This window comes from Oscarella lobularis, chromosome 9, assembly GCF_947507565.1.
Source record: "Oscarella lobularis chromosome 9, ooOscLobu1.1, whole genome shotgun sequence".
Classification (NCBI taxonomy): domain Eukaryota; kingdom Metazoa; phylum Porifera; class Homoscleromorpha; order Homosclerophorida; family Oscarellidae; genus Oscarella; species Oscarella lobularis.
In genome coordinates, this window is record NC_089183.1 from 2,800,305 (window position 1) to 2,814,512 (window position 14,208).

The 14,208-nt window shown below is 47.6% G+C and overlaps 5 protein-coding genes and 4 long non-coding RNA genes across 9 annotated transcripts; 8 read left to right on the plus strand and 1 right to left on the minus strand.

The window, feature by feature from the left end:
- Positions 1-6: 6 nt before the first annotated feature.
- Positions 7-737, plus strand: LOC136191137 (uncharacterized). The gene is made up of 3 exons (XM_065979437.1): positions 7-155; positions 207-356; positions 414-737. Exons 1-3 carry the CDS (start codon positions 14-16, stop codon positions 671-673), a joined length of 552 nt encoding a protein of 183 aa, XP_065835509.1. The 5' UTR covers positions 7-13; the 3' UTR covers positions 674-737.
- A 245-nt stretch (positions 738-982) lies between these two features.
- Positions 983-1,891, plus strand: LOC136191138 (uncharacterized). Its single transcript, XR_010670762.1, has 3 exons — positions 983-1,175; positions 1,233-1,400; positions 1,487-1,891. It is a non-coding gene; the product is annotated as an uncharacterized lncRNA (long non-coding RNA).
- A 235-nt stretch (positions 1,892-2,126) lies between these two features.
- Positions 2,127-3,116, plus strand: LOC136191139 (uncharacterized). Its single transcript, XR_010670763.1, has 3 exons — positions 2,127-2,341; positions 2,398-2,562; positions 2,621-3,116. It is a non-coding gene; the product is annotated as an uncharacterized lncRNA (long non-coding RNA).
- Positions 3,117-3,314: 198 nt separating this feature from the next.
- On the plus strand, positions 3,315-4,231 carry LOC136191140 (uncharacterized). Its single transcript, XM_065979439.1, has 3 exons — positions 3,315-3,474; positions 3,542-3,709; positions 3,797-4,231. The coding sequence occupies exons 1-3, from the start codon at positions 3,321-3,323 to the stop codon at positions 4,141-4,143; spliced, it is 669 nt and encodes a 222-aa protein (XP_065835511.1). The 5' UTR covers positions 3,315-3,320; the 3' UTR covers positions 4,144-4,231.
- A 199-nt stretch (positions 4,232-4,430) lies between these two features.
- Positions 4,431-5,454, plus strand: LOC136191176 (uncharacterized). The gene is made up of 3 exons (XR_010670788.1): positions 4,431-4,625; positions 4,693-4,857; positions 4,922-5,454. It is a non-coding gene; the product is annotated as an uncharacterized lncRNA (long non-coding RNA).
- Positions 5,455-5,851: 397 nt separating this feature from the next.
- LOC136191450 (uncharacterized) lies at positions 5,852-6,985 on the plus strand. The gene is made up of 3 exons (XM_065979774.1): positions 5,852-6,056; positions 6,123-6,290; positions 6,348-6,985. The coding sequence occupies exons 1-3, from the start codon at positions 5,858-5,860 to the stop codon at positions 6,983-6,985; spliced, it is 1,005 nt and encodes a 334-aa protein (XP_065835846.1). The 5' UTR covers positions 5,852-5,857.
- A 262-nt stretch (positions 6,986-7,247) lies between these two features.
- LOC136190827 (uncharacterized) lies at positions 7,248-8,155 on the plus strand. The gene is made up of 3 exons (XR_010670628.1): positions 7,248-7,444; positions 7,515-7,670; positions 7,779-8,155. It is a non-coding gene; the product is annotated as an uncharacterized lncRNA (long non-coding RNA).
- A 299-nt stretch (positions 8,156-8,454) lies between these two features.
- LOC136190826 (uncharacterized) lies at positions 8,455-9,399 on the plus strand. Its single transcript, XM_065979103.1, has 3 exons — positions 8,455-8,673; positions 8,746-8,919; positions 9,001-9,399. Exons 1-3 carry the CDS (start codon positions 8,493-8,495, stop codon positions 9,306-9,308), a joined length of 663 nt encoding a protein of 220 aa, XP_065835175.1. The 5' UTR covers positions 8,455-8,492; the 3' UTR covers positions 9,309-9,399.
- A 63-nt stretch (positions 9,400-9,462) lies between these two features.
- Positions 9,463-14,159, minus strand: LOC136190824 (myelin regulatory factor-like). Its single transcript, XM_065979101.1, has 27 exons — positions 14,013-14,159; positions 13,880-13,964; positions 13,791-13,831; positions 13,676-13,739; positions 13,241-13,612; positions 13,144-13,193; positions 12,929-13,085; positions 12,782-12,875; positions 12,677-12,727; positions 12,572-12,622; positions 12,438-12,514; positions 12,325-12,384; positions 12,215-12,268; positions 12,072-12,165; positions 11,931-12,011; positions 11,760-11,879; positions 11,531-11,698; positions 11,420-11,476; positions 11,319-11,372; positions 11,027-11,266; positions 10,870-10,961; positions 10,424-10,815; positions 10,274-10,361; positions 10,149-10,217; positions 9,980-10,091; positions 9,836-9,922; positions 9,463-9,715 (listed from the first exon to the last, which is right to left on the minus strand). Exons 1-27 carry the CDS (start codon positions 14,059-14,061, stop codon positions 9,602-9,604), a joined length of 2,973 nt encoding a protein of 990 aa, XP_065835173.1. The 5' UTR covers positions 14,062-14,159; the 3' UTR covers positions 9,463-9,601.
- Positions 14,160-14,208: the final 49 nt, after the last annotated feature.

Genomic DNA, 14,208 nt, shown 5'->3' on the forward strand with positions numbered 1-14,208 from the left:
CGACGCGAAGACGATGGACATCTTTTTCGTTAAACTGCTTTTTGCAGCGCTCACGGAACTAATGCTCGTCATTGCAATCGCGTCTTCCGACTGGCTTCGCTGCAAATTCAACGAGCCCCGGAATATTGGCCTCTGGACGTCAGTAGAGAAATACGGTTTGGAAGCACGTGCCAGGAGTGAGCTCTTGAATCACTTTTCGCTTTTAGGCATCGTGATGATGGTCTGCCTTCGGCCCATCGTAATGCTTTGGCTGGTGTCGACGAGCGTCGTCCTCATCGGCTATTTGTCTATGTGCGCCCGTCGTTCATCGTCTGCGTGGGCGGAACAAGCCGTCAGAATGGCTCTCGCCTCCGAAGGCAATAATCTAATTATACAATGACTGCTCGTTTTTTTAGTCCAAGACCTATCTTTAGGTGCTCTCATTATAGCTTGTTTGGCCGCGTCTTTTTCGTACTTTCCCTTGCTCTCGTTTCCCTGCAAGCCGAAGTTGGGATTCGGAATGGTATACGCCGCGTCGGCGTTTTACCTCTTTCACGTCGTCACCGAAATTATCCTCGTCGCCAGGACCGTCGGTTGCCCACGGCAACATCAAAACGGCGACGATAACGGCGAAACCGAGAACCAAGGGACCAACGAAACCGAGAATCAACAAACTGAAGCCACGTCCGTTTAGATATAGAGAAAAACATTTCGTTTGAGTTATAACTGTACTGCGAAGTTCTGTATGTGAAATATAATGTCATGAAATAGCAAAACCCACGGTTACACGGTCAGCGCGGTCTGTTTTCTCTTGGCTTCGTTTTTTTGCCCATCACGTAGCATGCCAACTATTAATTAAGTTACTACGTAGGAACTGGATGGAATGACACACGAATTAATTAATTAATTGATTTAGAAAGGCGTGCCCGTGCCGTCTTGTCATTTTGAAGAGTGACACTAGGACACCTAATCCCTCCTCCCCTTCACATCCTTGTCTCGATCCGCGACGCGGCTAGCACGACATCAGATCGCTCCGAGTCGCCGCCACACGATGCTACGTTTTATCCTCGTCGCGTCGATAATCGTCGAGATACTGATCATTATCGCAGTCGCGTCTCCCTGGATCAGCTGCGACGAAAAGCCCCACAAGAAACACTACGGTCTTTGGGCGGCAGGAAACGTTACGGAGAACCCCGGTACGAATTTATAAGCGCGCTATAGCAATCGTGGACGAGACGCAACGCGCATTTTAGCCGTGTGCTTCACTATGGTCGGCCTGCGACCCGTCGCCGTGCTTTGGCTTCTGTCGTCTAGCGCCGCTCTCGTCGGCTTCGCCGTCCAACTCAAGGCCAAGATCGACAATAATCGCGAAAGAAACAAGTGGGCGCGCTGGATTTCGAATACGCTGACCGCATTCCAAGGTGGATAAATCTAATTACCTCTACATATTCTTCGCATCAACTTATTATTAGTTAATTAATCAATTGTTTGTTTTGATTGCATTTAGTTGTCGCATCTCTTACTGCTTTGATTTCGTTTGGGCTTTCCTCGATTCAGATTGGGCGGGACTGTCATTATTTTCAAATGGGCAGTGGAACAGCAGCCTTTGCTTTGATGATCGGCGTAATAGGCCAGGCCGCGGCGGCTTGCTGTGACCGATGGGTGGTAGGAGCACCTGTCGACGAAGGTCCGAGTCCAAGAAGAATCAGTGAAGCCGAGAGTCAAGGAATCGAAGAAACCGTGATCAATGGGGCTGAGACTCAAGGAATCGAAGAAACCGTGATCAACGGGAGCAACGGGGCCGAGACTCAAGAACTCCAGATCACTGATCCGTAGCCTATATTGACTTGATTGTGTTGAGTTATACGTGTGCATGTCCAGTTTCAATCACAATAAAATGACTATGACTATTGCAAAACCTAGCCACGTGGTCGCGACTCATTTGGGGTTACCCGGTGTGATGAGGTAAGCGCACGGGAAACGTACGCAGCTAATTAATTCGACATATGGTACAGCACGAAGGCGCGGGCCCGCCCTGTCTGTCAAATCCCAGTGGATGTCAATTAGAGAACGAGTGGGAGGAGTATACGTGTCACGTCACTAAAACCCACGCGCTCTCTTTTTCCCCGTCACAAACCTTTCCTCGGCCACGACGTCATGCAGACGAAACGATTTGTCGCGGAACTCGCCCGATTCTTCTTCGCGTCGCTCGTCGAAGTGATCCTCGTCGTCGCGATCGCGTCGCCCGACTGGCTGGCGTGCAGAATCGCTGGCAAGACGCCGCCGAATGCAACGATCGCCGGCGATGAGCCGAACGAAACGAAAATCGGCCTCTGGACGAGCAACGTGACGGGCGACGAAGGTTCGCGATAGCGCGCGCGCGTTTGCGCACCTCCTCATATTGCTTCCGTTCTATAGCCGTCCACTTCATGATGACCGGCCTGGTACCTATCTCTATGGTTTGGCTAGTAGTATCGAGTGGCATCGTCGTCGGCTGCGTCGTCAACCTCGCAATTCGTCTACGTCGACTTCGATCGTTCGCGTGGATGGAGGCGATGATAGGAACGTTGATCGCATGCGAAGGCAATAATCAAATTAATTAATTAATTAATTAATTAATTAATTAATTAATTGTATTTAGGTGTCACGATTCTTGCTTTTGTTGGCGCGTCTCTGCTCAACTTTCACTTGATCAGGAGGATCCACGACTGCCACGCACAATGGGCCTATTGGATGCTATATTTTGCGGCGGGTTTCTACGTCACAAAAGTCATTGGTGCATCGTATGTGGCTTTTAGCGACTGGAGGGAAAATCGAGGAGGTGAAGATACAGCAGCTATAGTCGATGCTGAGGTAGAGAATCAAGGAGCTGAAGATATAGCTATCGAGGCGGAGAATGGAGATACAACTACTACTACTACAGTTACAGCTGCGACTGAGGCGGAGAATCAGGGAAATGAAGATACTACTACCACAGCTTCAGCTGCTACTGAGGGAGAGGAGAATCAAGGAGACGAACATACAGCTACGGCTACGTAGGTGCATGAGTATATCAGAGAACGTACAGTACTGTTTTGCCTTTTGTTGAGTTCTACCATGTTGAATGTGACGTCATGAAATAATCGAATAAAATTAAATTACTACGTAGGAACTGGATGGAATGACGCCCGAATTAATTAATTAATTAATTAATTGATTTAGAAAGGCGTGTCGTCTTGTCATTTTGACGAACCTGTTAGAGAATAAGAGGAGTGACACTAATCCCTCCTCCCTCCCTCCTCCCCTTCACATCCTTGTCTCGGCTAGCACGACATCAGATCGCTCCGAGTCGCCGCCACACGATGGCGCTTCTACGTTATATCCTCCTCTTGTCGATAGTTATCGAGATAGGGATCATTATCGCATTTACGTCTCCTCGCTGGATCAGCTGCGACGAAAAGCCCCACGAGAAACACTACGGTCTTTGGACGGGAATAAACATGACGGAGAAACCCGGTACGAATTTATATTATAAGCGCGCTCTAACAAGCGTGGACGATCGAGACGCGACGCGCATTTTTAGACTTGTTCTTCCTTATGGTCGGGGCGCGACCCGTCGCCGTGCTTTGGCTGCTGTCGTTTAACGCCGCTTTCGTCGGTTTCGCCGTCCAACTCAAGTTCAAGATGGACAATAATCGCGAAAGACACAAGTCGGCGCGAAGGATTGCGAACACGCTGGCCCTATATACAAGTAAATTACCTTAGTTTCGCACTACATATTTTTTGCATCAACTTATTGTTAGCTAATTAATCAATTGTTTGTTTTGATTGTATTTAGTTGTCGCGTCTTCTGCTACTACCATTCCGTTTGAGACGAAAGCTTCCTCGATCCATATTGGGCGGGGCTGTGATCATTTTCGAATCGGCAGCACAACAGCACTCATTGCTTTTATTCTATGCATAATCCAGCCCTTGCTGGCTTGGTGTGACCGAGCGATTAAACGTCGCGAAGAAGCCGAGGCTCAAGGAAACGAAGAAGCCGAGGCTCAAGGAAACGAAGAAGCCGAGACTCAAGGAATCGAAGAAACCGTGATCAATGGGAGCAACGGAGCCGAGAATCAAGGAATCGAAGAAACCGTGATCAATGGGAGCAACGAAGCCGAGACTCAAATCACTGATTCGTAGGTAGCTAGCTATATTGACTTGATTGTGTTGAGTTATAAACGTGCGCATGTGTCAAGTTTCAATTAGAATAAACTGACGTCACGTTATTGCAAAACCTAGCCACGTGGTCGACTCATTAGGGGTCATCCGGTGTGATGACGTAAGCGCACGGGGAACGTGTATGCAGCTAATTAATTCGACATATGGTAGTACCCGCCCTGTGTGGATCGAGTGGGGGGGGGGGGGGGGGGGGGGGGGAGTGTCACGTCACTAAAACCCACGCGCTCTCTTTTTCTCCGTCCACAAACCTTTCCTCGGCCACGACGACATGCAGACGAACCGACTCGTCGCGGAACTCGCCCGACTCATCTTCGCATCGCTCGTCGAACTGATCCTCGTCGCCGCGATCGCGTCGCCCGACTGGATGGCGTGCAGAATCGCTGGCGAGACGCCGAATGCGACGAAGGAAGCGAAAATCGGCCTCTGGACGACGGGCGACGAAGGTTCGCGAAACGCACTCGCGCGCGCGCTACAATCGCGCGACGCGCGCGCATTGCTTCCCTTCTATAGCCGTCTACTTCATGATGACCGGCCTGCAACCTATCTCGATGGTTTGGCTAGCAGTATCGAGTGTCGTCGTCGTCGGCTGCGTCGTCAATGTCGCAAATCGTCTACGTCGACTTCGATCGCGCCCGTGGATGGAGACGATGATAAGAACGTTGATCGTATGCGAAGGCAATAATCCAATTAATTCATTAATTAATTTAATTGATTAATTAAATTAATTAATTATATTTAGGTGTTACGATTCTGGCTTTCGTTTGCGCGTCTCTGCTCAACTTTCGCTTGATCAGGAGGATTCACGACTGCAACGCAGAATGGCATTATTGGATGCTATACATTGCGGCGGGTTTCTACGTCAATAAAGTCATTTGTGCATCGTACATGGCCTTTATCGACTCGAGGGATAATCAAGGAGGTGGAGATACAGCAGCTATAGTCGATGCTGAGGTGGAGAATCAAGGAGCTGAAGATATAGCTATAGAGGCGGAGAATCAGGGAAACGGAGATACTACTACTACAGTTACAGCTGCGACTGAGGCAGAGAATGAGGGAAACGAAGATACAGCTACTGCTACTACAGCTACAGCTGAAGATACTACCACCACAGCTTCAGCTGCTAGTGAGGGGGAGAATCAAGGAGGCGAACATACAGCTACGGCTACGTAGGTGCATGAGTATATCAGAGAATTAAGGTACTGTTTTGCCTTTTGTTGAGTTCTACCATGTTGAATGTGACGTCATGAAATAGTTCGAATAAAATTGCAGTCTATTCTCCTCGGTTATGTGTAGCTTCGAAAGTGTCGTTACCAAAACGAACAGCGCGTCATTCAAACTGCTATACGGGTTTTTCTTACCAATACATAAAAGGAACGCTTCGTTTGAGTTATTACAATACGAAAAGTTCTGTTGTATACTGAATATGAATGTTACGAGATAGCAAAGCCCGCGGTTACACGACGGTCGGCACTGTCTGCTCTGAGCTCGAAAACTGCTGCCAAAACTATACGTCCAAACTATGGATGCAGCTAATTAATTCGACATATATGGAAGTGTACGAGGCGTGCCCGCCCCTGATGTCAGACGTCAAATTAGGATCGAGTAGGAGTATACGTGCTAGAGGCGATTCTTTTTCGCGTCTTTCCTCGTCTCCGAAGCGAAAGCACGACATCAGATGTACCCCGAACTCTGTATACTCTGCGCGGATCTCGTCCGAATTTTATTCGCATTGCTCGGCGAACTCATCCTCATCGCCTCGATCGCGTCTCCGGACTGGATGACGTGCAAATTCGCTGTCAATGCAACATTCGCTAGCGAGAAGCCGACTGCAACGAAAATCGGCCTCTGGACGCAGAACGTGACGGACGACGAAGGTTTGTGCACGAGAAACGTACGCGCGCTACGTACGCGCGGAATGCGTCGTTTTGTTTCCGTTCTAGCCGTCTACTTCGTGATGACCGGCCTGCAACCCATCACTATGCTTTGGCTACTGTTATCGAGCGCCATCGTCGTCTGTTGGGTCGTCAGTTTCTTCATTAATGTACGACGCTTATATATATCACCATTGTACACGTGGATGTGGACAAAAACGTTGATGGCGTGCGAAGGCAATAATCTAATTAATGAAATAATTTAATAATTAATTGACTTTGTGTTCTATTTAGTTGTTGTGATCATTACTTTTATCAGCGCCTCTCAGCTACGCTTTCGCCGGATTGAAAAGATCCATGACTGTCACGAAGATGAAGGTTATCGGATGCTATACGCCACTGTGCCTTTCTACGTCATGAAACTCTTGACCACGTCAGCAATGGCCAGAATGGTATTGAAGCTCAACCAAGAGTTCGCTCGTTTTCAAGCAGAGGGACGCGAGATAGCTACGATCGAGATAGAGAATCAAGGAGACGACGATCCTGAATCTACTGCTATCGAGGAGGAGACTCAAGGAGCCGAAGATATAGCTACAGTTGCTGCCGAGGCGGAGAGTCAGGGAAATGGAGATACTACTACTACAGCTACAGCTGCTACTGAGGGTGAGAATCAAAGAAATGAAGATACTGCTACTGCTACTACAGCTACAGCTGCGACTGAGGCGGAGAATCAGAAAAATGGAGATACTACTACCACCGCTTCAGCTGCTACTGAGGGTGAGAATCAGGGAAATGAAGATACTGCTACTGCAGCTTCAGCTGCTACTGAGGGGGAGGAGAATCAGAAAAATGGAGATACTACTACCACAGCTTCAGCTGCTACTGAGGGGGAGGAGAATCAAGGAGACGAACATACAGCTACGGCTACGTAGGTATACGAGTATATCAGAGAACGTACTGTTTGAGTTCTATGTTGAATGTGACGTCATGAAATAGCTCGAATAAAATTACAGTCGTTGTCAACTATTATTGACATCACGTGGATAGCCAGCGAATTAATTAATTAATTAATTTAGAGAGGCGTGTCGTCACGTCCAACAGAAGAGAACCTGTCAAAGAATAAGAGGAGTGACACTAGGACACATAAATCCCTCCCCCTTCCTCCTCTCTCCTCACATCCTCCCTTGTCGCCGACGCGCCAGCACAACATCAGATCCCTTCGCTCCGAGTCGCGATGTTGTCATTTCTATACTGCCTCCTCGGCTGGTCGATACTCACCGAACTAACGCTCGTCATCGCAATCGCGTCTCCGCAGTGGATGAGCTGCGGCGAAAAGCCCCACGCGAAAAGCTACGGTCTCTGGACGGCAGGAAACGTTACAGAGAACCCCGGTACGAAGAACCATATATATGAGAGCGCGCGCTGTAGCGCGAGACGAAACGCGCGTACGTATATTTTTAGCCGTGTTCTTCACTATGGTCGGCTCGCGACCCGTCGTCGTGCTTTGGCTGCTGTTCGCAAGCGCCGCTATCGTCGTCTACGTTATCCGACTCAAGTTCGCCGGCGAAAGAAGCACGTGGCTTCGAACGGATACGAGAACGCTGGTCCTATGCCAAGGCAATTGATCTAATTATCTAATTTAATCGCACTAGGCACATCCGTTTGGCAGTATCGAGTTATTAGTATTATTTAATTAATTGCTAATGTGATGCTATGGCTTTTTAGTTGTTTTGGGTGTTGCTGCGGTGAGTTCCTCTCTGGTGGGAATTTCCTCAATTGAGTGCGACTGGGAATGGGGCAGTATAACGGCAATCGCTGCTGTGATTTGCAATGCGTTCCAGTTCCTAACGATTATGTGCGAAGGAGTCAACTTGTACGACTTTCGAAGACGCATTTCGGTTGTCAGTCGAAGAACCGAGAGTCAAATACTGAGTGAAAGCGAGAATCAAGAAACTGAGATCAATGGGGCCGACGAAACTGAACCTCAAGTACCCCAGATCCTCTGAATCGTAGACATATACTATTTGTCTACTTTGTTGACTTGAGTTCAGTTATACGTGTAGATGTTCAGTTCAAATTATGAATAAAGTGACGTCATGTTATTGCAAAAAATAGCCACGTGGTCGGTGTATATTTTTGGGGTCATCTAGCCTAGAGAGGGTCGATGTATATGACTTTGGGGGTCATCTAGCCTAGAATTCCACCGTGTGCTGAGTGACCAACGTCTACCCAAATATAGATGACATCATGTAGCTAATTAATTCGACATATGGACGTACGACGCGCCTCCGCCCTGTCTGTCTCTCAAATGTAAGTGGATGCGATGTCAGATGTCAATTAGGATCGAGTGGGAGGGACGTGTTACGCGACTAAAACCCACGCGCTCTCTTTCTCCCCCGTCACAAACCTTTTCTCGTCGCCGCGAAGCGAAAGCACGACATGCAGTTGGCCCAATTCTATATCCATTTGGCAATCATTCGAATAATCATCGCAACGGTCGTGGAAGTCCTCCTCCTCGTCCCGATCGCGTCTCCGAGCTGGATGACGTGCAAATTCGCCGGCGAGGAATCGAATGCAACGAAAGTCGGCCTCTGGACGGGCAACGTGACGGACAACCACGGTCTGAGGCTCGGAAGAAACGCGCGCTTGCGCGCTACGCAAGATGCGCGTTTTATTTATTTCCGTTCTATAGCCGTCTACTTCATGATGACCGGCCTGCGACCTATCGCTATGGTGTCGCTGCTATTATCGAGCGCCGTCCTCGTCGGCTGCGTCGTCACTCTCGTAATTCGCATACGAAAACGCGAATTCGTCCCGTCGTGCAAGACGATCGAGGCGATGACAAGAACGTTTATCGCATGCGAAGGCAATAATCGAATTAATTAATTAAATAATTTATTAATTTATACACTACGTCATTAATCAATTAAATATTTTATATGTTTAGGTGTTGCGCTCATTACTTTTCTCACTGCGACTCTCAACTCTGACTGGATTAGGAAGATCTATGACTGTGACATAGGATGGGCTACTTGGATGCTATACTTCGTTCCTGTTCCCTACGTCATAAAAGTTGTAGTCGCATACCTTGTGATGCGCGCGCAAAATAACGTCGCGTCGTCGATAGCTCCGGCCAAGGCGGAGGAGAATCAAGGAGCCGAAGATCCTGCACCTGCAGCTGCTACCGAGACGGAGAATCAAGGAGCCAAAGACACGGCTACAGTGGCTACCGAAGCAGACACAGCTGCTACGTAGATCTGCGTACGAGAGAACGTATTGCTTGCCTTTGTTGAGTACTGTATTACAACCAAAAAGTTCTATGTTGAATGTGACGTCATGAAATAGTTCAGACCACTTACTTGCAATCCGCTTTAGCTTAAGGTGACGCGTGACGTCGTGGTATAGCTCGTCGAATAAAACTATAGTTTATTTTCCCCCCTAGGTTATCTAGCTGCCAAAACTTTTAACAACATAATAAAACGAAATGCATCAAACTACTATACAATAGAGCTCGTCTCCTTTTCTTTTTCTCTGTCTCTCTCCCCTTTTTATGAGCTCGTGTGTGATGTCACTTGCGTGAGTCCGCAGACTCGCGCAAAATTGAATACGTAGAGCGTGTACGTCTTTCCGGCGTCGGAAAGACTCGACGAACAGTTTCCAACCTTATCAATAAATACGATTAATAATCGTAATTAAAAAGAAAATTTAATAAGGAAATGATTAGACTGCCCCATCAGTGGTATATGGGAGGGGAGGGAAGGGGCTAGATCTAGAGCACTTACTTTGTTCTCAGCAACTGCTCGGAGCGAAAAGTTTGATAATTGGTGTTGAAGTAAAGGCAATGTTAGCACAAACTCCATATCTGAAGTCTAAGCAATACAAGTACATGCTTAGTAGAAAGTAGTCATATATGAACCCTAGTGTACCTGGTTGATGTTTAGCATGGGCTGAGACGAGCTTGCTGTGGGACTATTCTCGCTGGGACACCAGTCTTGGCTCGAATTCGAGCACAAGTAAAGATTCACTTTGCTCGAGGAGCTAAGGGGACCCCAATATGAATTTCTTCAGCAAAACCAGATACAATGTCTATCTAACCTTAGAGTCAATGTCGCGTCGGCGGAAGCCAAGTTGCCGGGCACATCGACGAAATAAGTCACATTTCCTCTGTAGCACAATAAAGCTATTTATTTATATATTGCGAAAATGAGTTATCGACTGACTTGCACGTTCTGCAGAAGGGATCAATGCGCGTATCATTCCCCGCTCCCCCAAGAAGGACATTCGTGATAGGCGGAACCAACGGTTGACCTATAGGAAAAAGTCTCAAGACTCACACATTCTATCTCTCTCTCTATTCACGTCTTCCTTACTTTCTTCCAATTGACTCGACTCGGGGTCTCCGCCACTCACGCCCCCATTCGTCGAATTCAACGGCCAGTTCGGATTCGAACAGCAGAACGCGGAAGTAGTCGGAGTCTCCGACTTCTTAGTGGTTCGAGCCTCCGTTGTCGCAACTCCAATGACGACCGGATTCGTGGCAAGTCTTCGAGGCGGCTCGGACGTCGTTGTTCCCTGCGTCAAAGGAACAATCGCGGTCGAATTCGATTCGTCGCGGAATGTCGCCGTTCCATTCGTATCGTTAGTGGTGCTGAAACTGGACTTGGGCTTCATTGGCATCGAGGACTGCGTGGAATTGTCGCCGACGACCGGCGACGAGTCGTCGCCGTTGCTCATGGCGAATAGAATGGCCATCGATATGGCACTACGCAAATCAAGTCAATATATAATTAATTACGTATTAATTTTATTGGCTTACCTTGCCGACATGATTACGATGAGAAGAAGAATGAGACCCTGCATGAAACGCGGCGTGCAGAGCGGGCTCTGTCTGAACAAGTTAGCAGCGCGCTATAATACATAATGAAAAAAGTTCCAAAAAAATCAATAATCAAATATTCTTAGGACGTCCATACCTGTTTCTCCAGATCTCGACTCATTTTTCGGCCCGCTTTTTTGCCTATCGTGCTGCTTGGTGTCGTGGAGAGAGACGATAGCTCCGATGACGTGTCTGATCCTCCGCTTGTCGCAGTCATCGATTTTTTCTCCTTTGGCGACGACGCCATTGACAACGCCAAGCTGCCCGTTCGAGACGAGTTTCGCTTGAGTTTCTTTTGAATTTTCTCGAGATGACCGATTCGATCTTCCAACGCATCCTAAAGAAAATTAATTAATAAAATAATTAGGAATTACATATAATGTGCGTACCGTTAGTTTACACAGTTCCTTTACGGCACCAACGTTTTCCATGTACAAACGATCCTATAAGAATCAATAAATTGAACTAATTAATTAATCTCTTTCCTTACCTTATCAACAACGAGAAATTTTTCTATCTTCTCACCGCTAGGCAAATCAATATCCTCCTAGAATAAATACATAAATATATCTGATAGAGGAATCATGTGATGTTTCCTTACCGTTTCCTTGACGGCGTCCGGTAGAACGCCTCGCAGCTCCTGCGCCAGAACTCCCACCTGATCGCGATCCGACTCCGGCAGACCGAGATACTCGGCGACATCGTCCTTAAATCGATATTGATATATTGGCAAACCGGCAACATTCTTCAACTGCTGCTTCGAATCGACCTATAGAAGAAAAATATGTTAACCACGCCCCCGTCTTCTTAATGTCTCTTCTCTCTCTCACCTGTCCCATGACTTCTTTGGCTCTCAAGTCCGATGGGGCTCGGATTTTCCCCGTCACGCGCACGTTGCCGAGGACAGTCAGCGCTTCGTCGGGACGCTCCGTATTGATTCCAACGCGACCCTTAAAAAATCAATAATAATAAATACTTAATCAAGAGGAGTCATCCTGTACTGAGAAGTGAATAGAGTCGGGATGTTGTCCCGGTTTCCATGACGCTTCGGTGTCATTTTCAAATTGACCGGGATTGGACGCCTACGAGAAAGACCACATTATTATTCATTAGTTAATTATTATTAAATAATTATTTCTTACTCGAACGATGATCCTCTCCGAGTTGTTCGCACTCACGATGCATTGTTGACCGGTCGTCGTGTGAACGCGCAAGCTCACGACAAGAGAAAAATATCTAGGTAAAAAAATATATAGATGATCAATTTATTACTATTATGGTGTACCTTTGGTCTGGATTCGGTTTTCCCTTCTTTCTCATGTTATTCGAAGTCGTCTCACTATTGATGATTATATTAGTATATGTATCCTCATATGTAGGCGGTTTCTCTCTCACCTGAAATGAAGACGGCCCACCGTCACCTTGCCGCGTCTTCTGCTATCGTCAAACTGGATACTAGATAAAGATAAATATTATTGATTACGTTGCGTCACGTGTTTTATTCTCACGTGGCAGGATCGTAGCGTTTCTTGCTGCGATCCGGCTGACTCTGCTCCACTTTGATCACAGACGAATGCGATTCCAACTATATAAATCAACGTGACTATATGAAGAAAAAAAAGAGTCTATTCGTTCAACGCACCTTCATGCCGTGAATGTGAACGCGAAATGATTCAATAGCCTTTGGCCCCATCTAAAGAACGTAATCAAATAAATAATTACGAACCTAATCACGTGTCTCCTTTACCTGCGTTTGAACGTATTGAGCCATTCCCGGAAGAGCGAACATGCACGTTATCTAAAGAATAATTGAATGAACGCATATAGATTAGAGTTCAAGGAGGTCGGAGACCTGGAAGTGATTTTTCTTCTGGCAAACGAAAGCGTCGTCGACGGTCGAAAAATTGAAACCCTTATCCGCCGCCACTTGAAAATCCAACACCCTACTAAAAAAAAATCAAAAATAATAAATTAAAATATTAAATTTATTTTTATATACATGGGTTTGAGTTGGGCGTCGAATAGGGGAGCCCACTCTTGCGGACAATGGGCCTGCCACTTGAGACTCTGATAGGAGAGATCTGAGGCTGGAGGAGGAGGAACGGTCGTCGTTGTCGTCATGGGAATAGCAGCCGATTCAACATCCAATTGCAAGTCTACACACAGGAAATCTAATTAGGAATAAACTATAGAGAAACACGGAAGCGTCACAACCTGACGCGTCAAAAGACGAATCATCGTACTTCCGTTTCTTCGCAAACCGCCTACACAAAAAATTAATTAATTTAAAAAAATTACGTATAGTACTTACCCTATTTGACTCTGATCTTCGACGTCGAACATTGGCATTCTCGCGGGCGATTTCTGCTGATCGACGATCGACGGAGGCGACGGGGTGCTGTTCTGATGCGGCGGCGTCATCGATGCCGTCGAATTCGCGAGTCCGGGGCCGCCGCGTTGAAGAAGGGCCCCCGATTGGAGCCCCTGAACGAGTTTCTCTAATGGGACGCCGGGATATTGTTGTTGTAGGACGGCGAGGACGTGCGGATTGGGCCAGAATTGCTGTTGGGGTGTCGGCGCTTGTTGAGATGTGGTCGGTGCGCGCGCGCCCGATTGGACGAAGGCGTTCGGCGAATAGGGATCCTCGTTCGATTCGGGAGGCGAGAGTACGCTGCCCCCGCTTCTGTTATACGGGGAGAGGAGGAGTCGCTTGGAATGAGTCAAAACGCCGGGGTCTGGCGCTTACACGTAGGCGACGAGATCCTTCGCTTCGTTGAGCGAGTTCAGGTCTTCGGAGAGGACCGGCGGCGCTGAAATCGATCCCGATCGACAAATGCGACTCCCAATACTAACTCTACTACCTTGCGCGTCGTTCGCGTCGCCGAATCCGCCGAGGTCCAGACTACGTATCGAAAGTTAGGGGGTCCCCTCTTCCGTCGCTTTTACTTACAGGTCGGGATCGCTTGCTAGATCGTTCGCTTGCATGTTGAGAAGTTCTTCGAGCTTCCGAAAGTCCATTTGATCGTGATCGAGGCCTGTTTGCATATGTAAACGTCTCGTAACGATCAACTGTCGACTTTTACCGCCTATGACGGCCTGCAAAGCCTGTTCCTCCTCCGTTCCAAAGTCCATGAGTCGGGTGTGAGCGGGTTAGAGTAGTCGAAACGTAGAAAATTGCACAACTGGCGGAGATGTCGCCGACGAGTTTCCTCCCACGTCACGTGGCCTAGCGACTATTGGCGGACGCGTGAAAATGACGTCAATGGAACGCACGCGTGA

Coding starts and splice junctions, on each gene's coding strand:
- LOC136191137 (XM_065979437.1), top strand. CDS start 14: ATGGACATCTTTTTCGTTAAACTGCTTTTTGCAGCGCTCACGGAACTA. Junction 156..206: donor GACGTCAGTAGAGAAATACG/GTTTGGAAGCAC, acceptor TTTCGCTTTTAG/GCATCGTGATGATGGTCTGC. Junction 357..413: donor AATGGCTCTCGCCTCCGAAG/GCAATAATCTAA, acceptor ACCTATCTTTAG/GTGCTCTCATTATAGCTTGT.
- LOC136191450 (XM_065979774.1), top strand. CDS start 5,858: ATGTACCCCGAACTCTGTATACTCTGCGCGGATCTCGTCCGAATTTTA. Junction 6,057..6,122: donor GAACGTGACGGACGACGAAG/GTTTGTGCACGA, acceptor TTTCCGTTCTAG/CCGTCTACTTCGTGATGACC. Junction 6,291..6,347: donor AACGTTGATGGCGTGCGAAG/GCAATAATCTAA, acceptor TGTTCTATTTAG/TTGTTGTGATCATTACTTTT.
- LOC136190824 (XM_065979101.1), bottom strand. CDS start 14,061: ATGGACTTTGGAACGGAGGAGGAACAGGCTTTGCAGGCCGTCATAGGC. Junction 12,515..12,571: donor TTCACATTCACGGCATGAAG/GTGCGTTGAACG, acceptor TGATTTATATAG/TTGGAATCGCATTCGTCTGT. Junction 10,362..10,423: donor GTCGAGTCAATTGGAAGAAA/GTAAGGAAGACG, acceptor TTTTTCCTATAG/GTCAACCGTTGGTTCCGCCT.
- LOC136190826 (XM_065979103.1), top strand. CDS start 8,493: ATGCAGTTGGCCCAATTCTATATCCATTTGGCAATCATTCGAATAATC. Junction 8,674..8,745: donor CAACGTGACGGACAACCACG/GTCTGAGGCTCG, acceptor TCCGTTCTATAG/CCGTCTACTTCATGATGACC. Junction 8,920..9,000: donor AACGTTTATCGCATGCGAAG/GCAATAATCGAA, acceptor TTATATGTTTAG/GTGTTGCGCTCATTACTTTT.
- LOC136191140 (XM_065979439.1), top strand. CDS start 3,321: ATGGCGCTTCTACGTTATATCCTCCTCTTGTCGATAGTTATCGAGATA. Junction 3,475..3,541: donor AAACATGACGGAGAAACCCG/GTACGAATTTAT, acceptor GCGCATTTTTAG/ACTTGTTCTTCCTTATGGTC. Junction 3,710..3,796: donor CACGCTGGCCCTATATACAA/GTAAATTACCTT, acceptor GATTGTATTTAG/TTGTCGCGTCTTCTGCTACT.